The sequence below is a fragment of the Staurois parvus genome, unplaced genomic scaffold, assembly GCF_062004578.1.
Source record: "Staurois parvus isolate SC_StPar_1 unplaced genomic scaffold, SC_StPar_1.0 ptg000780l, whole genome shotgun sequence".
NCBI lineage: Eukaryota > Metazoa > Chordata > Amphibia > Anura > Ranidae > Staurois > Staurois parvus.
The window spans coordinates 723592-746536 of record NW_028318576.1 but is presented as its reverse complement, the minus strand read 5'-3'; the positions used below and the strand labels follow the sequence as shown (position 1 = coordinate 746536).

The window sequence follows — 22945 nt, the reverse complement described above, 5'->3', positions numbered from 1 at the left end:
CTTTTATAGCACTATCATTCATTTATAGGGTGCATAAACTGTGACATTCCTGTGACAAATCAATTTGACATCTTCCAGTTTATGGTGCACATGGCAAATCCTTGTCAGCATTTGTTCCAGGTCAAGTGTGCATCACCCATGTGCCAAAAATGTCAGAAAAACTGTTTATTGGGCCCAGTATTTTATTTGCACATTCTTTGGTGATTGAAGTGAACATAATTTCACTTCATTAACTACCCTAAACCTGCCAATAGATGTATTGAAATCTGGCCAGTTTAGAAGGGACTGGATGAATTTCGACCCATGTAAGAGCACTGTGGTTGTACAGGCATCGATCTACCAATCAATGTCTGTGCAACCACCTTGCTGGAAAATTTCCTCTCGATCAGTGAAGCCACAATACAATGACATGCTGGGGAGGATTCAGATGTGTTGAGGGGGGGGGGAATCAGGTCACTTTATTTCGTTTAACCTACCGGCTGAACAAAAAACAACTGACCCGCCTGATGGCTAGCTTTAATGATCATTCACTTTGCAAACTGAACATGCTCTGTTCCTTTAGTAAATCAACCTCATTGAGTTGTAGTACGTGCATATTCTATACTTTCTTGTAGAAATACCTCTACTCTTTTTAATGGCACCAAATGTTTATTTTTTCTGTTTATTTCCTATTTATCGCCTTGTCAATTAACAATTTTTGTAGCATTTAGGCCCCATTCACACTTGTGCAACTTGTCATGTGACTTTGGACATCAAAGTTGCATGGCAAGTTGTACCCCATGTTTTCCAGTGATAACCATTCATATACTGTACGTATGAGATAAAGTTGCAGCAACTTCAAAGTAGTTCATGCACTACTTCAGTCTGACTTACATGCAACTGGAGGGCCATAGGCTTCAATGTTAACCCTCAAAAGTTGCATGAAAGTCATACCTGAATGTTTTACATGAAACCAGTGGTGCAACAGTGCATTTGACTTTGCAGAGGGACAAGTCACACCCATCCAAAGTTGCGTCAAAGTTACATTAAAGTTGCACTCCAAAGTTGTGCAACTTTTGAGTCATACAAGTATGAAAGGAGCCTAAGTGGTACAGCATTAGCTGTTTTATTATATAAGGTGTGTATATTTGCATGATGAACAATACAGTGTGTACAGTAAAGCAACCCTATCATATGGTGCTTTTTTTAACTACTGAGTTTTTTAATGATACAGCGGAAAGGTTGAAGAATCAGTGGGACAGCACACAACATGGCATTGACATGCGACAGAAGCAGTTACAAGATATGTTATCTGACAGCTCAAAGTGGGAGGAGCTAAGGAAGGAGTTGCAGAGTATCTTGGACCAAACAGATTTCCGCCTGTATACCCTCATTCAGACATCCAAAGACACACTTGTCAAGCAGCTTGCAGAGAACAAGGTAAATACTCACTGAGGTGGAATTTGTGAAGAAGCTGGAAAACCTGGTACAGATCTTCATAAATACCACATAGATGCTCACTATCATGAACTAAAATTATTCACCCTTGTCTTCCGGATATGGTACTGTTTAACCTATTCTGTACTGAAATGAAAAGCACAAGGTAAAACAAGCTATAGCAAACAACAATATTTTTTTTATTGGTTGAAGTCACTGCCTCTCCACCATGTCCAGAGAATGTTTTGCATTCATTGAGAAAATGCAAAGCATTCTCTGAATAGCACTCTTGCCAAGCAGTTGATGGGACCTGGAAGCGGTGCCTAGTAAAGTGATTTCTAACTTCTAGAGGGATTCCATAGGTATGGTAAATGCCAAGCTGGACCTAAGCTATAACTATGTAAAAAAAAGCCATACCTGGAGTTCTTCTTCAAATGTTTTTAAGGGAAATCACAGTCCAATGTAGGAAGGGTACAGTTCCAAAGAAAAATTATAATTGGTATGATCATCCAATTTAGTTTTCTTGAAGATGGTGCTGATAAAAAAAAAAATAATTATTATTATTATTCATAAGCACTACTACACCCACACAGCCTTAAAATAATAATTGCAAATAATATAAAACTTTGTTAACTCAAAACTTCTTTTAAGCTTCAGGAGAATAACAAATGCTTTATAATCTCCAAATGTGGCATACATCTAGAATATGCCTAAATTTGAATCACATTTTATTTTAGGTTATTCCATTATCTTTTTATTATATTTAACTAGCTTGAAAATATATTGCTCAGTATGCTTTGCTTAGCCCAGCAGAAACATGTAGTTGTTGTCTTTGGACTGTAGAGGGAGGTCTTGTAACATTGCATTGAAGTAATATTTAACACTGAAATGGCCTTTATGCATTTAGAAAGTTTCACCTCGGAAGATGAACTATGTGCTTCTGTGTTCAGAAAAACGTAATCTCTTTAAAACCACATGTAAACATATTAAGTGTGCTTACATTACATTTTCCATAAGAATGCTGAATCAATTCACTGTATTTTTTTAAACTGCTATAAAGGCAAGGTGTAGTGTCTTCCCATTGTTTTTAAATGGTTTTAATAATTTTCTAGTAAGGTAAATATAAAATATTGCAAGGAAAAAGATGTAATTTACCCCTGTGCAGTCAACAGGTGGCAAGTAAAAGTCTGGTACTCTAGTGTAGAAATAGCTGATTTACTGCTGTTTGTGAAAACAGACCTAAATAGCAGTGTAGCAGGTTTTCGTATCTGCACAGCTGAATGTTGAGATCACAAATACAGCCAACCCTCCTCTCCTTGCAGAGGTGGAACACAGCTTTAGTGTGCATAAACAGTCAGCAGCAAAGCTAGTGCTGGGCTTTCTTGTTCGGCAGCCCAGCACAGGTGAGCACATTGAAGCATGGGGGTACATTTTAATGTGTAGACGTTCTCAAATCCTTTTGAAAATTAGCTTCTCCATATAATGGAGGTAAAGTGCACATGCAGAGTACATAGAGGGGTAGAGGAATTGTAATAGGGTTATACTGTGAAGGTGCTTTTTTCATTAAAGGGTAACTCCACTTTTGTAGGGGAAAACATTTTCAAATAAAAAAGAAAATATATGGGAAGTGTTCTGCAGTCCACAGAGACAACTGGAAGCAGTGCAGATAACTATGCAGCAGTCAGAGAGCACAGAGAGCTTTGGCTCACATATGTAACAAAACACTTTTAATGTCACATTTAGAAGACCAATTGGGATACAATTAGGGAAGTTTGGGGTTACAGAAACCCTAAGTTTTGTGTGGCTCTCTTCATTAAGATGTGCTTTTTGCCAGTTGCTGTGGTATTTTGAAGGTAGGAATTATGAAATTGGTATACAACACCTTTCTTATTTATTGAAGCACAGTTAAGTATATTCTTTTTTATTTAATCACTTCCCGACCGGCCAGATGGTGGCAGTGCAGGGTCGGGTGGCCGTTTATAAACAGTGAAACACCGGACACAGTGAAACACCAATCATCGGACGGGACCTCTGTACGAGGTCCCGATCATGTGATCACTGATTGGCCAATCACTGATCACATGCAAAGTAGTAAGCAAGATGTCACTTGTGACACCATGGCTTACTACGTGTGAAATCTGTAAATGATCACAGAGGTAACATGGTACAAGGCTATTCACAACAGCCTTGTACCATGTGACAAGCTGTGACAAATCACAGCTCACTCAGTACTTCTCAATGACTGCAAGAATGCAGACAGAGAGAAAGAGAAATGATTGCTTTTGCATCCTATATGGGTGTAAAAGCAATCAGTGTAAAAAAAAAAAAATCTTCATCACCATGGTGACACTGTACTGCTGGGGTGACAGTATGAAAAAAAATAAAAATAAAAAAAAAATAATATAAAAAAAATAAAATGAAAATGTAAAAAAAAATGTTTAAAAATTATAATTTTTGGTTATAAACTAATTTGGATTTTTTTTTTTTACTAAAAAGATAATGGACTAAATTTTGGCCAAGATTTATGATGAAATAATATTTATTTGCAAAATGTTATAAAAAAAAACACTTTTTTTCAAACTTTTTGGACTTTTTCATTTACTTAGCAAAAAAAAATAAAAATCCCAGCAGTGAATAAATACCACCAAAATAAAGCTTTATCTGTCTCAAAAAAATGGTAAAAAAATTCAGTACAGTGTTGCATGACCGCGCAATTGACATTCAAAGTGTGATAGCGCTGAAAGCTGAAAATTGCCCTGGTCAGGAAGGGGGTAAAGTGTCCGCTCTGGAAGTGGTTAAAGCATAGTTCCAGCCATTTTTGTATTTATTAAAAGTCAGCAACTACAAAAACTGTAGCTGCTTACTTTTAATAAACACACACTTACCTGTCCCGGAGTCCAGCGATATTCTCAACCGCACCGTCCCTTCTCCCCTTCTCTCCTCCTCTCCTCCATGGCACCGGTCTCTTAACTGTGGGCACCAGGCTGTGACAGCTTATGGCTTCACAGCCTGCTGCCCACTGCGCATTCACGAGTCGCACTGGGCCTCCTAATTGGTCCAGCAGTCTTTTGGGACCCATGAAAGCCCCAGGAGACTGCGGGAGGGAGAAGGGGGACAAACTTTCCGGCTCACTTTGCCGCGGCGAACTGAGCCGTTAGTGGGAGAGGGTACCTGTCAAAAACAGGTATCCGCTCCCCCCCAAAAGGTGCCAAATATGGCAGTGGAGGGGGGAGGAGGGAAATAAGCAGAGCTTCCGCTTTTGAATGGAACTCTGCTTTAACTTTGTGTGAAAATGAATTTGGTAAATTATTTGTAAAGAAATAGATGGCTAAGTTCTGTTATGTGGCAGTGTGAGTAATAGTAGTGAATAGTAAACATATTTTGCTGTGTCAGTTTCAAATAGAAAATGTCTTTGGGGTTTATTTATATAGTTTGTTATTTATATTTACTATAACTATAACTATAGTTTTTTCAACTAATGGTAAATTATATTGTATTTTCCAGGCTTTAATGCAAGAACTGCACAAGGGTGAGATAACCATGGACACATTTAATGAACTTACTAACAAAGTACTACGTGATTACAGCTCTGATGACACCAGAAAAGTAAAGGAGGCTAGTGATCAACTGTACATGACATGGGTGAACATGAATAAGAGGTAAGAACACAGCTAAAATTTGAGATCCAGTTATGGGCAGCATTGTAAAAAGAACATAGGGGTTTTGGAGAGAATTCAGAGTCCGCTAATTTAATAAGAGGGACTGAAAATCTCACTGAGAGTTAAAGTATTGAAAAACTGGATATGTTTTTAAATTTTGAAAGAAAGAAGTCTTAGCAATAACTTAGTAGTTGAAGCCAGTCCCTGGGCAAATGTGTTCCCCCTCAATCCATCACCCATTTACAAAGACTACCTCACCGACCTGATACCCAAATACCACCCAACCCGTACTCTTCGCTCCTCACAAGACCTCCTACTTTCTAGCTCCCTGGTCTCCTCCTCCCACGCTTGACTGCAGGACTTCTCCAGGACTTCCCCCATCCTCTGGAACTCACTACCCCAATCCATCAGACTATCACCTACCCTCCTCACCTTCAGGCGCACCCTGAAAACCCATCTCTTCAGGGAAGCCTACTCCACCCTCACCAAACAGCCGATCTCCTCTACTCCTCCTACCACTCCATCCCCCACAGCCACTTCCTCCTGTACCACTATCCCCTCCCTCCCAGATTGTAAGCTCGAAAGAGCAGGGCCCTCGAACCCCTCGTGTATTGTTTTGTTACTGTACTGTCCCATGTACTGTCCCCCACTACAATGTACAGCGCTAAGCAAACCTTTTGGCGCTATGTAAATACTGTATAATAATAATAATAATTAAAAAAATACCACCAACATGGTTTTATACTCACCTGACCTGCTCACATAACCCTCCACAACATCTCTTCTGGACAAAGACTGGTGATCTACCAATGCAGTTCTATACCACAACCATTACAGTCTTACTGCTGCTCTTCATGATCATGAATTATCATAATTAATTAACATTGAAATAATTGAATTCTTTGTGACCTGTGAAGACCCTGACAGTTGAGAGCTGGTGGAAAGTGCCCGTGTCACCAGGCCCCAAAGAAGGACCATTGCACTTTGCAGATCAGAAGATAGAAGACTCAGGACACTGGCCAATAGTTTAACTCTACACAGAGAGGGAAGGGTGGGGGGAGCTCCTCCTCTTCTCTGTCTTCTGCCCCTTCTCACTCTATTGATGACCCTTCTTAGCTATACTCACTCTCATTCTGACACTTTTCCTCTCAACGCCCCTTTTTTTTTCTTTTCTTTCTCACATCTTCCCCTTTACGTACACTCCTGGCTTTCACTCCCCTTATCCTTCCCCCAGCTCCCCTACCCTGTTTCTACCTCCCCATGACCTTCCAGTTTTTGGATATACATGTCAGTCTACTCCACAGGTGTACCTTTGATATCAGTTATACTCAAACCCCCAATACCCTACAATTCCTCCCATATTCACCTATGGTTGCTTCTTCTAATAACGAGAATCACATTGTCATTCAAGCTTTGGATTGTTCAATTATTGTGTGTAATAGACCCTGTAGACCTATTTTTGATATATTTTATGATCCTAAAGTAATGTCAGAATATTTAGTGCTACTACCCAATCTATTCAGCTTTAGCAGAACTCACGGGTTCCCAATTCTCAATCACGCAGCTGTATCGTTAATCCATAAAAGTGATCTGCACCACCGTTACTGCTCTTAAAATCTTATCTAGAAGCTACAGTGTATAAGTCAGAAATGCAGTGAGTTGGCGCATTTCAGCCTACACGGCTTTAGTCATATCTGACAGCTATGAAGAAAGAAACTGAGCACCGCCTGTGGGCAGTCCCAGCTGGTACTATACCCCCTCCCTGCTATAGGAAGCTTGGTTTTTGGCCGCAAGGGTTTGCTGGTCGCTCTTTGTGGTTTTTTTTGCTCCTCTTCTAGCTGGTTCTTGGTGGTTGTTGCATATTCTTCCTGATTTCTTACTGCTCATTGAGACTCTGCTTTGGGGCATCCCTATAGTCAAGAATGTGAAAAGGCTGTGTCCATCAATGAACAAAAGAGAAAATGGGATTTTTTGTTACTCACTGTATAGTCCCTTTCTCTGAGTTCATTTTTGGACACAGCACCCACCCCTCTTTTGTTTTTTTCTATGTTACTGCTTTGTGACTGAGCTGTCTATAGCAGGGAGGGAATTTACCACCAGCTGGAACTGCCCATAGGCGATGCTCATCTTTTTTTTCTGCCTAGTGTCCCACTTCTGTAGGGGGCAGTATAAGCATTTGGTCAAGAAGCATATGGTCAAGAAGAGGTTGTGTCCATCAATGAACTCAGAGAAAGGGCTTTTATGGTAACAAAAAATCCTGTTATTTGAGATGTCACTCTGTGCAGTTTTTTTACACCTAAAAATTAATTATTCCCCTGCTCTCTGACCGTGCCCCAGACAGAAGAGTACCAAGAACATATATTCAAGAATTTAAAAAAATGCAAGGGGGGGGGGGGGTCCTCAGTTTGGAAACTGGATGAAAGGATGAAAGGGGCTGTTTTTACCTAGAAGTGGGCTTTAAATATTTCTAAAAAAGATTAGATCTTTATCACAAATCTTTTTTTCCTCTAGCTACATGTCTACAGCAATGGAAACTGACATGCCAGAAGAGTTTCCTAACCTTTATCAAGTTGTGTTATTAAATTAGGTATGTTTGTCTCACTTAAACCAAGCAATGGTTTAAGTGAGACAAACAAAGAAATATATTCCAATGCAAATAGCCAATATTAAGAAGCATATTTTTCTTTCCTGAATTAGCTATATGAATTAAAATTAAGTGTTACTATAGGTTTATTACTTTTAGGAGTAAATTATTACTAGCACAACTAGCCTAGTTAACAAAAAGAAAATGCAGAAGAGCAAGTTTGGAATAATACTGCTTTTCTGCACTTTGTTCCAAAAAGCTGCACTACAGAATTTACATGTTAAAGCGAACCTTGTATCAAAAAGTAATATCCAATTAGGCTTTACAAAAATGCTTACTAAACATTGCATAAAAAAATCACACAGTCCAAATTTTAAAAATATGCTTACACTCCTGCATAGTGCATGTTTGCAAGATTTCGGGTTTTTTGTTTTCCCAGGACCTTGCCAGAAGGTCCAGTAAAGTCATCCTCACCTAGGCATCCTGAGCAGAAGTGCAGATGTAAGGATAGTATATTTAAAAGTTTTTTCCAAATATGTGTTTTTTTTTGTAATGTTTAATTTTCTTTTTTTTACATGGGGGTGGTGGTCTAGAACAGACCTTGTATTTTTATGCAAACCCTACTTAAAAAAAAATCAAAAAAACTACAATGTGACAAATGACCCTACACCATGTTCAGGCTATACACTCCTACATCAAAGCAAATAAAGCTATGTGCTTGTGTATTTTTATTATGGGAACCACAATTTCCTTGTGGTGCTTAGAGCCTGCACTTCTGCTTATTAGCACTGTTTAACTTGTATGCATTGTGGTACCCTTTGCACAGCATGAACTTTAACTTTTTTATTTTTAGTACTTTTTACAGTCACTTTTAATAATATACAAGTCAATTTCATGTGGCTTTGTTCCTACAAAAAAGGTATGCAGAATAGCTAACCGATGTCACCCCCACCCCTTCAATTCCCAAACATAGGAGAAAATTCCATTGTCTTTTAGGTATCCCAGCACTTAGCTTCTGTACATGCAGATGCTGGAGTGTACGTTTCTAAGCATACGAAATTTATTAGTAAGTTTTCCATACGTGTGCTTCTACCCACGCACATAACATGTTCATAGTAAAAGCGTTTAATATATACAATTGTGTTGTTGGGCCTGATCTGTGTATGCATTGATGTGACAGTGTACACACATATGGTTTAGTAAATCATATTCGCAAGAAATTAATCATCTTATGTTTGTGGAGTCTGATGCTCTTGAAAGACTTTCTTGTTCCAAATTGAAGAGCTGTTGCAATTGGCTGTTTTACTTCATGGAACATACAGTGCCTTGTAAACATATTCATACCCCTTGAAATTTTCCATGTTTTGTCATGTTACAACCAAAACAGTAAGTGTATTTTTTGGGGATTTTATGTGATAGACCAGCACAAATTGCTACATAACTCTGAAGTGGAAGGAAAATGATAAATGGTTTTCAACATTTTTTACAAATACATTTCTATTTCTATGCATTTCTATTCAGTCCCCCTGAGTCAATACTTTGTACAACCACCTTTCCTTGCAATTACAGCTGCAAGTCTTTTTTGGTATGCCTCTGCCAGCTTTGCACATCTAGAGAGTGGAATATTTGCCAATTTTTCTTTGCAAAATAGCTCTGTCAGACTGGATGGAAAGTGTCTGTGAACAGCAATTTTCACGTCTTACCACAGATTCTCAATTGTATTTAGGTCTGGAGTTTGACTGGGCCATTCTATCACATGAATATGCTTTGATCTAAACCATTCCATTGTAGCTCTGGCTGTATGTTTAGGGTCGTTGTCCTGCTGGAAGGTGAACCTCTGCTCCAGTCTCAAGTCTTTTGCAGACTCTAGCAAGTTTTCTTCTAAGATTACCCTGTATTTGGCTCCATCCATCTTCCCATCAACTCTGACCAGCTTTCCTGTCCCTGCTGAAGAAAAGCATCCCCACAACATGATGCTGCCATCACCATGTTTCAGGGTGGGGATGGTGTATTCAGGGTGATGTGCAGTGCTAGTTTTCTGCCACACATAGCATTTTGCTTTTAGGCCAAAAAGTTAAATTTTGATCTCATCTGACCAGAACACCTTCTTCCACATGTTTGCTGTGTCCCCCACATGGCTTCTCGCAAACTGCAGATGGGACTTATTATGGCTTTCTTTCAACAATGGCTTTCTTCTTGCCACTCTTTCATAAAGGCCAGATTTGTGGAGTGCACGGCTAATAGTTGTCCTTTGGACAGATTCTCCTACCTATATTTTAAATATGTGTATATCACCTAACCCCAAAAAACCCCTCAAAAAGTCACGCTTTCTCCCCAGAAAGCAACACAATATTATAACCTTCTTGAAAAATATATAAACAAATTCAAATAAATGAATATAAAATAAAATCCAAACACTTAAATATCTAAATAAAAAATATATAATATAAAAAATATAAAATATATAAAAAATATAAATAAAAAAGTCCAATGCAAAGTGTCCCAAAATGTCCCAATATAACCAAAAATAGTGTCAAATAGAAATGGTGTCCAAAAAAATTGTCCAAATATCCAAATTTAATTCATCCAGTCAGAAGAAATTCCCTTCCATCCCGTAATACCTCGAAAAAACAAATTCAAAAATCTAGTGCATTACCTTAATACATAATATATTCTCTCCGTGCAAACACAAAAACAAAAAAATGTGCAAACACTATATATGTGTATCTCTTCCGTGCACATGTGAATAAACTGTGACCACTCAGTGAAAACTGCAACACTGTGTTCCACCAGCACCAATAGTATTAGATGCTATTACCCTCTGTATCCATATACCAGCATCCAAATGAGATCTTCCAAATGCTCCAATGAAAATATTCCAAGGTCCTCAAAAGACAAGAAGGGTCTCAAGGCTCATATTCAGGGTATAATAAAAAGATTTAATAAGAACTTACATTAAAATTTCATTATTCCGGCTTCCAACATGCTTCCTATGTGAGTCCTATCAAACAAATGCGATTTGCCATGTGTTGACAACCCACAAAATGGCCGCGGCGACACTTCCGGTCTGCGTGCGTGCGTCACTACGTCACACCCTTAACGCGTTTCGTCACTTCCGGACTTCGTCTGAAGTGATCCCTTCAGACGAAGTCCGGAAGTGACGAAACGCGTTAAGGGTGTGACGTAGTGACGCACGCACGCAGACCGGAAGTGTCGCCGCGGCCATTTTGTGGGTTGTCAACACATGGCAAATCGCATTTGTTTGATAGGACTCACATAGGAAGCATGTTGGAAGCCGGAATAATGAAATTTTAATGTAAGTTCTTATTAAATCTTTTTATTATACCCTGAATATGAGCCTTGAGACCCTTCTTGTCTTTTGAGGACCTTGGAATATTTTCATTGGAGCATTTGGAAGATCTCATTTGGATGCTGGTATATGGATACAGAGGGTAATAGCATCTAATACTATTGGTGCTGGTGGAACACAGTGTTGCAGTTTTCACTGAGTGGTCACAGTTTATTCACATGTGCACGGAAGAGATACACATATATAGTGTTTGCACATTTTTTTGTTTTTGTGTTTGCACGGAGAGAATATATTATGTATTAAGGTAATGCACTAGATTTTTGAATTTGTTTTTTCGAGGTATTACGGGATGGAAGGGAATTTCTTCTGACTGGATGAATTAAATTTGGATATTTGGACAATTTTTTTGGACACCATTTCTATTTGACACTATTTTTGGTTATATTGGGACATTTTGGGACACTTTGCATTGGACTTTTTTATTTATATTTTTTATATATTTTATATTTTTTATATTATATATTTTTTATTTAGATATTTAAGTGTTTGGATTTTATTTTATATTCATTTATTTGAATTTGTTTATATATTTTTCAAGAAGGTTAGATTCTCCTACCTGAGCTGTGAATTTTTGCAGCTCCTCCAGAGTTACCATGGGTCTCTTGGCTGCTTCTGTGATTAATGCTCTCCTTGCCCAGCCTGTCAGTTTAGGTGGATGGCCATGTCTTGGTAGGTTTACAGTTGTGCCGTACTCTTTCCATTTTTGGATTATGAATTGAACAGTGCTCCGTGAGATGTTCAAAGTTTGGGATATTTTTTATAACCTATTCCTGCTGTAAACTTCTCCACAACCTTATCCCTGACCTTTCTGGTGTGTTCCTTGGCCTTCACGATGCTGTTTGGTCACAAATATTCTCTAACAAACTCTGAGGACTTCACAGAACAACTGTGTTTATATTGAAATTAAATTACACACAGGTGGACTCTAATAATTAGGTGATTTCTGAAGACACTTGGTTCCATTAGATGTTAGTTAGGGTTATCTGAGTAAAGAGGGCTGAATACAAATGCACGCCATACTTTTCAGATATTTATTTGTAAAACATTTTGAAAACCATTTATCATTTTCCTTCCTCTTCAAAATTATGTGCCACTTTGTGTTGGTCTATCACATAAAATGCTAATAAAATACATTTACGTGTTTGGTTGTAACATGACAAAATGTGGAAAATTTTAAGGGGTATGAATATGTTTTCAAGGCATTGCATTCAAGATGCCTTAAAGTAAATCTCTCTAAAGCCTAGCTGAGTATACCCCCCCATGACCTTTCCATCAAGATCAATAATACAACTATCAGTCCATCCCCTCACACCAGGCTACTGGGTGTAATCCTAGACTCTGACCTGTCTTTTCGGCCCTAAATCCAACCACTGTCAAAAGCTTGTAGACTTCACATCTGTAACATCTCTAAAATTCTCTTCTTTTTAACTAATTAAACCACCAAGCTACTCATTCACTCCCATGTTATCTCTATCCTTTACTATTGCTACTCTCTTCTCCTAGGCTTGCTCTCCACAGGCTATTCCCTCTTCAGTCTATAATGAATGCTCCTGTCAGACTCATTTACCTTACCAACCACTCAGTGTCTGCCACCCCTCTCTTCCAATCCCTCCATTGGCTTCCAATTGCCCAGCAAATTAAATTCAAATGACTAACCACAACATACAAAGCCATCCACAACTCTGCCCTGAGCTACATCACCAATCTTGTTTCCAAATATCACCCAAACCATCCTCTCCACTCATCCCAAGATGACCTGCTTTCAAGCTCTCTTGTCTTCTCCTCCCATGCTCATCTCTAGAACTTCTCTAGAGCCTCTCCCATCCTCTGGAGCTCTCTACCTGAATCTCTCCAGCTGTCTTCTACTCTGGCTGCCTTTTAGGCGATCCCTGAAAACTCATCTCTTCAGGGAAACCTATGACACCCCCAACTAAGTGAACTTTTACTCTTTCATCAGTTCATCCCTTCACAGTTACAAACTTTTGTACCACTTGCCCTACACTATTAGATTGTAAGCTGTTATGAGCAGGGCCCTGTTAACCCTCTTTTAGTTTATTGTGTTGTAACTGTACTGTCTCCCTTTAGATTGTAAAGTGCCACTCAAACTGTTGACACTATATAAATTATAGAAATAGATAGGAACTTGTGTATACAGGCATTTAGTCATTTATTTATTACAGGTGCTTATATAGCTCAGTCAGTTTTAAGCAGCACTTTACATATATATTGTGCATTTACATCAGTCCCTGCTCTCAAGGTTCCTAACTCACATTTATACATACTAGGGCCAATTTAGACTGGAGCCAATGAACCTACCACCATGTCTTTGGAGTGTGGGAGGAAACTAGAGTACAGGTTAGCAGGTACATGTATTATATACCTCTACATTATGTCCACTAAAGTAAAAGAAATCTAAGAAAAGCACAACCTAAAAACATTTTTGACAAGGAAAACATTTTTAGGCTAAAGGACTGCTACTAGGATTGCTGAAATGACAAATTAAGATAAAAATCATTTCTTCTCTTTCTTGTTGCACGTGTCACTGTTATATCTTTTCCAGCTGAACGAACAGTTTTCACAGTGATCAGAAAAGCCTCAGATCCTAATAGAAATCCTCTATCAATATCCTTTCTCAGAAGTCCCAATCTAGTTAAGAATTCTGCTTTGCTACTACACGTATAATGTCATATTTCTTTTAAGGTAGCTGGTAATCAATGTAATCACTCAGTTTTATGGATGCTAGAATGACACACTAATATTACATCTTTGAAAAAAAGAAGACATCCTCTATATCAACATACTTTTTTTATGTGGTTTCCTTAGCTTGATGTCATGTAGACTAATATATATATAGTACTGTGCAAAAGATTTAGGCAGGCCTGAAGAAAAACTAAAGTTAGAATTATTTCAAAAATATATATTTTAATTGTTTATTTTTATCAATTTACAAAATGCAAAGTGAGTGAAAAGCTCTCCTAGGCAAAGATTTCAAAGCAGATGGGGTTTACTATGTGCATGTCAAACTCTTTTGAAGAAGCACAAAGAATCAGGCAATGCCGAGTACCGTAGATGCAGTGGTCAGCCAAGGAAACTTTTTTTCCATAATATGTTTATTGACAATTTTTCAAAAGTACAAATATAGAGTCAAAAGGAAACAGCCAAAGATATTTAAAGCAGCAGATGAAAGACACATCATGCTTACTTCCCTTCCACAGCAGAAGATGTCCAGCAGTGCCATCAGCACAGAACTGGCGGAAACCAGTGGGACCCAGGTACAACCATCTACTGTCTGGAGTAGTCTGGCCAGAGGTGGTCTTCATGGAAGAGTTGTGGCCAAAAAGCTATACCTCCAACGTGAAAACGAGGCTAAGCAAGTCAACTATGCACGAAAACATAGGGACTGGGGGGGGCTCTCGGAGAAAAATGACTGCAAATGCTCTGGACTGATGAGTCAAAATTTTCAATATTTGGCTGTAGCAAGAAGTAGTTTTTTTGCTAAAGACAGGGCTGGATTTACATCTCAGGAGCCTATAGGCAGAGAATTCTGAATTACCCCTTCCAAAAAAAAAAAAAAAAAAAACGACTTTTTTTTTCTTGATAAAATATTTTTATATAAATACTTTTATATGTGTAAAGGGGAATGCTGCAGACCTTGATGTAAAGGAAACACTGCGGAGTGTGATGCAAAGGGGAACGATGATGTAAGGGGGTCTCTGGTGACCAGAGCCCCCCTTACACAAGATTCCTCAGAGTTCTCCTTATATCAGAATTGGCAGGGTTCCCCCTTACAGTGCAAGGGGGGCCTCTACAATACTGATGTAAAGGGGAACTCTGATGTAAGGTGGTCTGTGGTCACCAAAGCCCCCCCCCCCTTACATCACAGTCAGCAGCGTTCCACTTTACATTATGGTCTGCAGAATTATCCTTGCACTGTGGGGCACTAGGGTGAAAGGAGCCTAATTCATCATGAGCAAAAACCAGGGCATTGCATTGGGGCAAGGTACACACACTTTGCTTCTTGCATCTCTCTCCTGTGGACAGGCACCCCTCTAGGAAGGGTGCCTGTAGGTACACGTCTACGCTGCCTATTGGGAAATTGTGCCCTGGTTGAAGGGCTGAAGAGTGGTACAATAATGAGTGTCTGCAGTTAAGAATAAAGCATGGTGAAGGTTCCCTGCACGTCTGAGGGTGCAATTCTGCAACGAGAGTTGGAGATTTAGTCAGGATCAATGGTATCCACAATGCTGAGAAATACAGGCAGATACTTATCTATCATGCTATACCATCAGGGAGGTGTGTGATTGCCCCCATATTTATTCTGCAGCACAACAATGATCCCAAACATACAGGCAATGTCATTAAGAGCTAACTTCAGTGTAAAGAAGAACAAGGAGTCCTTGAAGTGATGGTTTGGCCTTAAAAAATAACCTGGATTACAACACCATGGAGTCTGCCTGGGATTACAGAAGGATTTGAGGACGTCTACATCCACAGAAGATATGTGGTTAGTTCTCCAAGATGTTTAGAACAACCTACAGTCAGTGCAGTCAAATAATGAACCACTTCGCCCAGAAAATTGTTGCAATTACATATGTTTAGGCATTCTCATGTTTATTTCTTTTGTTTATATTGATATGACACAAAAAAGTGGAAAAACAAAAAGGCAAATCTGACACATTCCACGCAAAAATGGACTAGACAAAATTATTGGCACCCTCAATTTAACCTCCCTAGCGGTATGATAATGTCAGTATTTCTGTGCTAAAAGCGGTACATTGTTTTCAATGGAAATATGTTGTTTTTTTTATTGTACGCCTGTAAATCTTAGGAATAACTTACTGAAATCTGTTTAAACAAGAGTCTAGTAGACATCCTTGGTACAATAAAGTTTAATAAATTAAATCATAAATTATAGTATAATAAAAAATAATAATATAATAATAAATTAAATAATGTAATCAAATCAAACACATGGAACTCTGTCCAAACAATGTTATATAGACACTGCATTTTGTTTTAGAAAACATCACAGGTGTGGTAAATTTTGAAAAACGGGACTGCACAAAGTCCGACATCGCAATCAGGACAGTGGAACCTCGTTTCCTTGCAGATTTTTTTTCCACTCTCATCTCACCGAGAGCAACATACCACGTACATCCTGGTAGGTACTGCCTTTTTTTGGGTTGGTGGGATGTGGTCCATAAAATGACGTCCAGTCAGATGGGAGTTGACAACTCCCACAGCACATCGTCCAGATCTACCCACAGACACTGATGGTGTTTGATGCTTGAGGAAAATCGATTCCTCCACTTTCCATATAAAGTCTGCATGAACCACAGGCTTGTCACTCTTTTTGCGGAACAGAATGTAGGCATTCCACAAACACTGTTCTAGAAGATGCCGGAAAATCTTTTTATAGTATTTTTTCTGCTGCTTTCTCATCGCCGGATAGAAAGTCCTAGCTTGGTCAGCTCTGTCGACACCTTCCATGGTGCTGTTGTAGTCAATGACAACCTGCGGCTTCTAGATGTTTTTCCCACCTTTTGTTTGTACCATCACTGTGGAGGCATTGTGAATGGTACTCATTAGGCACACATACTTCTTGTGCCGCCATCTCAGTGCCATCATTTTGCCTTTCTGCAAGGCAACTAATTCTCCTGACTTCAGTTTGTTTTTTGCAAACATGGATGGCAGGTTAGCCTGAACGATTCCATAGGCATCCGTTTTGTGCTGAAGAAGAATCTCGTAAAGTTCTGGAGAGGTGTAAAAATTGTCCGTCGTTACACAGTAGCCTTGGTTTAGCAGAGGCTCAATCAGTGACAGGACAGAAGATGTTGCCATTCCGTAGTTGCTGTACTTAGGATCAAATTTTGTTCCTTTGCCAGTGTATATGACTGTGTTCCAGATGTAGCCGGTAGATGATTCGCACAGCAGATAGGGTTTGACGCCAAATCATGCTCTCTTGGACACGATCTACTGTATCCAGCTAAGCCTTCCCTTGTAGGCCATTAGACTTTCATCTATGCTGATGTCTCTCTCTGGCACATAGCTCTGCTGGAAATTTCTTACAATTATTTTGGAGACTTCCTACATTTTTTTAGCTTGGGAGCTGGATGAGTTGATTCATCAAAATCCTCATTATTTGCGTAGTGCAAAAATTTCATAATGAGGGAAAAGTTGTACTCCGACATGACGGTGCCAAAGAACGGCGTGGAGAGCATTTTGTTGGTGGTCCAGTACCACTTCTACAGCAGTTTCCCCACCACTCCTTGTAGAATAATTAGGCAGAGAAACAGCCAAATGTCCTCTTTGGTCACAGGCTCCCACTTTCTGCTGCGTGAAAACCGGCTCTGTGGAGCAGCTAGTCGTTGCGCTGCGTACCTATTTGTTTCTGTCACAATAATTTCAATAACCTCATTGGTCAGAAAAAATTCCAAGTATGTCAAGGGGTTGTCACCTTCAACATGTATTTTCATACCAGGTGTGCCAGTAAATGGAAATCTTGGCGGCGCTGGCGTATCACAATCAATAGTGCACCATGTGCACAGATCACTCGCGTCAATCTCAGATTCACCACTGTCTTCACGTTTGGTGTCTTAAGACAAATCGCCACGAGTCGCTATTGCTCAATTCAAGTAGCTCCTCACTGTCGCTGTTCGCTAGCTCATCATGAACCATTTTAGTGCTAGCGAGGCGCTTTTTGGAAGCCATGAGTGCAAAACCGTTTTTAGTCACAGAAACTGAAAAACTGCACTATGGATATATCTCAGGTAGAGTTACAATGTATGCACAGAGTAACACTTTATTTTGACAGTGATTTGTTTTTATAATTCCTGCCTCCCGCAAGTCACACCCTCCAATGGCACAGCACGGCAGACTCACGCTGATCACACTGATCAGCATGAGATAGCTGGGAACCAGAGAAGCAGGGAAGGAGAATGGGGACGGGCGGAGGGGATGGCTGCTGGCAGCGCAGGACCAGGGACACAGATCGGCACCAGGTAATTAGATTGCGGTGAGCCCGAGTCTGTTGGCAGCAAGATTTAACCGCGAGCCAGACTTGGGAAAACCGCTAGGGAGGTTAATATTTGGTAGCACACCCCCTGGAAAAAATAACTGAATTCTATTGCTGCCTGTAACCGTCAATGAGTTTCTTACACCTCTCTACTGAAATTTTGAACCACTCTTCTTTAGTCAACTGTTCCTTGTCTTTCAGATTGGTAGGGTTCCTTTTCCCAACTTCTGTTTTGAGATCTCTCCACAGGTGCTCTATGGGATTGAGATCTGGACTCATTGTTGGCCAGTTCAGTACTTTCCAATGCTTTGACTTAAACCATTTCTGGGTGCCTTTTGACATGTGGGTGGTTGTCCTGCTGTGAGACCCATGACCTCTGACGGAGACCCAATTTTCTGACATTAGGCCCTACATTGCACCCCATAATTCTTTGGTAGTCTTCAGATTTCATAATGTCATGTGCACGGTCAAGACATCCAGTGTCTGAAGCAGCAAAGCAACCTCAAAACATAAGTGAACCTCCACCATGTTTGACTGTAGGGACTGTATTATTTTCTTTAACTAGTTGCTGACCGCAGGTAGCCAAATGACGGCTGCACTGCGGCCATCCAGTTCTGGGAGGTCGTCATATGGCGTCTTCGCAGAACGCGCTCCCCTATGTGCCCCCCGGGGGCGCGCACCTGATGATCTCAGTGATTGCGGTGTCCTACGGACACAGCTGATCACGTGATGTGGTAAAAGGCCAATAACAGCAGCCTTTTACCACGTGATCACCGGGAAATGCAATTGCGGTTCTCGGCTGCACTTTCCTCGCGCTGTCAGCTGTCAGCGCGTGAGGAAAGTACTGCCGAGAACTGGCAGTTGTCAGAGCAGGGATTGGCACTAATCATCAGGGCACTGGTGATCAGTGCCCTGATGATCGGTGCCCAGCAATGCCACCCACCAGTCCCGCCCACAAGTGCCCAGCAGTTCCGCCCAGCAGTGCCACCCACCTGTACCCAGCAGTGCCACCCACCAGTGCCCATCAGTGCCACCCACCAGTGCCCATCAGTGCAGCCCAGCAGTGCCACCAGTCAGTGCCACCCAGCAGTGCTGCCCACCAGTGCCGCCAGTCAGTGTCCAATAGTGCCGCCAGTCAGTGCTGCCTATCAGTGCCCCCTATCAGTGCCGCCTCATCAATGCACATCAGTGAAGGAGAAAAATTACCTGTTTGCAAAATTTTATAATATAAACAAAGAAACTTTTTTTTTTCAAATTGTTTGCTCTTTTTTTGTTTATAGCACAAAAAATAAAACACACAGTGGCAAGTAAATACCACCAAAAGAAAGCTCTATTTGTGAGAAAAAAAATTATAAAAATTTCATATGAGTACAATGTTGCATGACTGCGCAATTGTCATTCAGAGTGTGACAGCGATGAAAGCTGAAAATTGGCCTGGTAAGGAAGGGGGTATAAGTGCCCAGTAGGCAAGTGGTTAAAGTCCTCATTTCTTTTTCTGAAAACAGTAAAATGATGGGCTTTACCAAAAAGGTGTAATTTTGTTTCAGCACATTCTCCCAAAAGAATTTTGGCTTTCTCACTGTACTGTAAGTTTTGGCAAACTCCTATCTGGATTTTTTATGTTTCTGTGGCAGCATTGGGGTCCTCTTTGGTCTCCTAATATAGCGTCCCTTTTTTATTCAGATTGCAACATATAGTGCGTGCTGACACAGTTGTACCCTGTGCTGGAAGGTCAGCTTGAATTTGTCTAGAAGTTAATTGAGGCTCTTTATCCACCATTCGAACAATCCTTCATTGCAATCAATGTTTGATCAATGTTTCTCTTTCGTTCATGTCCAGGGAGATTAGCTACAGTGCCATGGGCTGCAAACTACTTGAGAATGTTGAGCACAGTGGACACAGGAACATTAAGATTTCTGGAGATGGACATATAACCTGGAGATTGTCCATGCTTTTCCACAATTTTTGTTCTCAAATCCTCAGACAATTCTTGCTGCTCATTCTCTCTTCATGCTCCATGTGGCACACAGAGACACACAGAAAGGTTGAGTCAATTTTAAACCATTTTAACTGGTTACCGGAGTGATTTCTATATTGTCATCAGCTGTTAATTAATACTGGTGAGTTTAATTATAGATTACAGGAGCATCACAAACTTGAAATGCAATTATTTCTTACTATTTTAAGAAGATGCCAATAATATTGTCCAGTCCATTTTTGGGGTTTTGCGTGGAATGTGTCAGATTTGAATTTTGTTTCTCCACTTTTTTGTGTCATATCAATACAAACAAAAGAAATAAACATGAGAATGCCTAAACATTTGTGATTGCAACAATTTTCTAGGCAAAGTGATGCATTTATCAAACAGAAATGCAGGGGTGCCAATGTTTTGGCCATTGCACTGTCTGCCGAGTTCCTTCAAAAACTGTGTACAAGTGTCTATAGAAAAATCAATGCTGTTTTGAAGTAGATGGTGGTCACACAAATATTGATTCAGTTTAGATTCCCCTTCTGTTCATTTACTTTCTATTTTACTAATTGATAAAAATAAATTATGAACACTTCCGTTTTTCTGAAAGCTTTTTCACCCCTAACACTTTTGTACATAATGTATATACAGCATATATATATGTGTGTAACACCAACCCCCCACCTCCCCTGACCATCGCATGGGCTTCCCATGGAGACTACAAATAGCTGGTTGTAAAGCACTGATTGTGCAGGCTTGGTCCACTGTTATCAGTATCTGAGAAATGCTATGCAGCCATCCCTGGAGTGACAGAAAGTAACTGCAAAGAGGCTGCTGTAGAATAGCAGTACTGAGATTCAACAATGTATGAACAAAAGGTGAAAAGCAATGTACTATAGAAGGTGGTTATTTATTATACACAGTGCTTTAGCAAACAAAATGCCATTCAGTTAGTGTTATCATTGACTGTAACTATAAAAATGGTCCAGTAAGGAGAGATGTAAACTGTTCCAAGTTACAGCTGTACAATATTAGGTAAGACCATAGAATAGATACTGGTTGATATTAGGGAGCACTTTTGAAAATGTATCACAGAACAGGGATTATTGCAGGTCATTGACGAGGTTGCGGGTCTTCTTATCTTTTACCCGTTTCCTAGCAACAGTGCTCCCTCATTCCTTTTATGATATGCATCCACTTTTCTCAGATGTCTTTCAGTCAACAATGGAGATTCTTGTCTAGGGGACAGGAGAAAACATAAAAGGTGATTTCCATATGGCAGCTTTCATTGTCATGGAAATGGACAGATTAACATTTGTTTTGCTTACAACCATATCTCTAGTTCTTTTGATATCTGTTTAGGAGCACATTTTGAGACTGTGGCATCTTGTTATCAAAAAGTTCAGTTTGTGCAGAAAGGTCTCTGTTGTTTTAATTTTGAATAATCCAGATTATGAAGCAACTCCAGATTGTCATATGGGATAGCATTCTTAACCATTTGAGCTCTTGCATCTGTGTATAATCTATGGACCAGTGCAATATCTATATTTTAGGCCCAATGAATCAGCAATAACTTTGACATGATTTGATATATATATATATATATATACAGTCAGGTCCATAAATATTGGGACATCGACACAATTCTAACATTTTTGGCTCTATACACCACCACAATGGATTTGAAATGAAACGTACAAGATGTGCTTTAACTGCAGACTGCCAGCTTTAATTTGAGGGTATTTACATCCAAATCAGGTGAAAGGTGTAGGAATTACAACAGTTTGCATATGTGCCTCCCACTTGTTAAGGGACCAAAAGTATTGGGACAATTGGCTTCTCAGCTGTTCCATGGCCAGGTGTGTGTTATTCCCTCATTATCCCAATTACAATGAGCAGATAAAAGGTCCAGAGTTCATTTCAAGTGTGCTGTTTGCATTTGGAATCTGTTGCTGTCAACTCTCAAGATGAGATCCAAAGAGCTGTCACTATCAGTGAAGCAAGCCATCATTAGGCTGAAAAAACAAAACAAACCCATCAGAGAGATAGCAAAAACATTAGGCGTGGCCAAAACAACTGTTTGGAACATTCTTAAAAAGAAGGAACGCACCGGTGAGCTCAGCAACACCAAAAGACCTGGAAGACCATGGAAAACAACTGTGGTGGATGACTGAAGAATTCTTTCCCTGGTAAAGAAAACACCCTTCACAACAGTTGGCCAGATCACGAACACTCTCCAGGAGGTAGGTGTATGTGTGTCAAAGTCAACAATCAAGAGAAGACTTCACCAGAATGAATACAGAGGGTTCACCACAAGATGTAAACCATTGGTGAGCCTCAAAAACAGGAAGGCCAGATTAGAGTTTGCCAAACGACATCTAAAAAAGCCTTCACAGTTCTGGAACAACATCCTATGGACAGATGAGACCAAGATCAACTTGTACCAGAGTAATGGGAAGAGAGAGTATGGAGAAGGAAAGGAACTGCTCATGATTCTAAGCATACCACCTCATCTGTGAAGCATGGTGGTGGTAGTGTCATGGCGTGGGCATGTATGGCTGCCAATGGAACTGGTTCTCTTGTATTTATTGATGATGTGACTGCTGACAAAAGCAGCAGGATGAATTCTGAAGTGTTTCGGGAATATTATCTGCTCATATTCAGCCAAATGCTTCAGAACTCATTGGACGCCGCTTCACAGTGCAGATGGACAATGACCCAAAGCATACTGCAAAAGCAACCAAAGAGTTTTTTAAGGGAAAGAAGCGGAATGTTATGCAATGGCCAAGTCAATCACCTGACCTGAATCCGATTGAGCATGCATTTCACTTGCTGAAGACAAAACTGAAGGGAAAATGCCCCAAGAACAAGCAGGAACTGAAGACAGTTGCAGTAGAGGCCTGGCAGAGCATCACCAGGGATGAAACCCAGC

General features: G+C 39.9%; 1 protein-coding gene across 9 annotated transcripts in view; it reads left to right on the top strand.

The window, feature by feature from the left end:
- The window catches only part of UTRN (utrophin), a 943118-nt gene that overhangs the window by 415954 nt on the left and 504219 nt on the right, over positions 1 to 22945 (top strand). For all 9 annotated transcript variants that reach the window (XM_089654601.1, XM_089654598.1, XM_089654599.1 and 6 more), the window contains 2 exons: positions 1214 to 1419; positions 4921 to 5075. In XM_089654601.1, coding sequence (XP_089510727.1) covers positions 1214 to 1419; positions 4921 to 5075 — 361 coding nt within the window. The remainder of the gene's footprint in view (positions 1 to 1213; positions 1420 to 4920; positions 5076 to 22945) is intronic.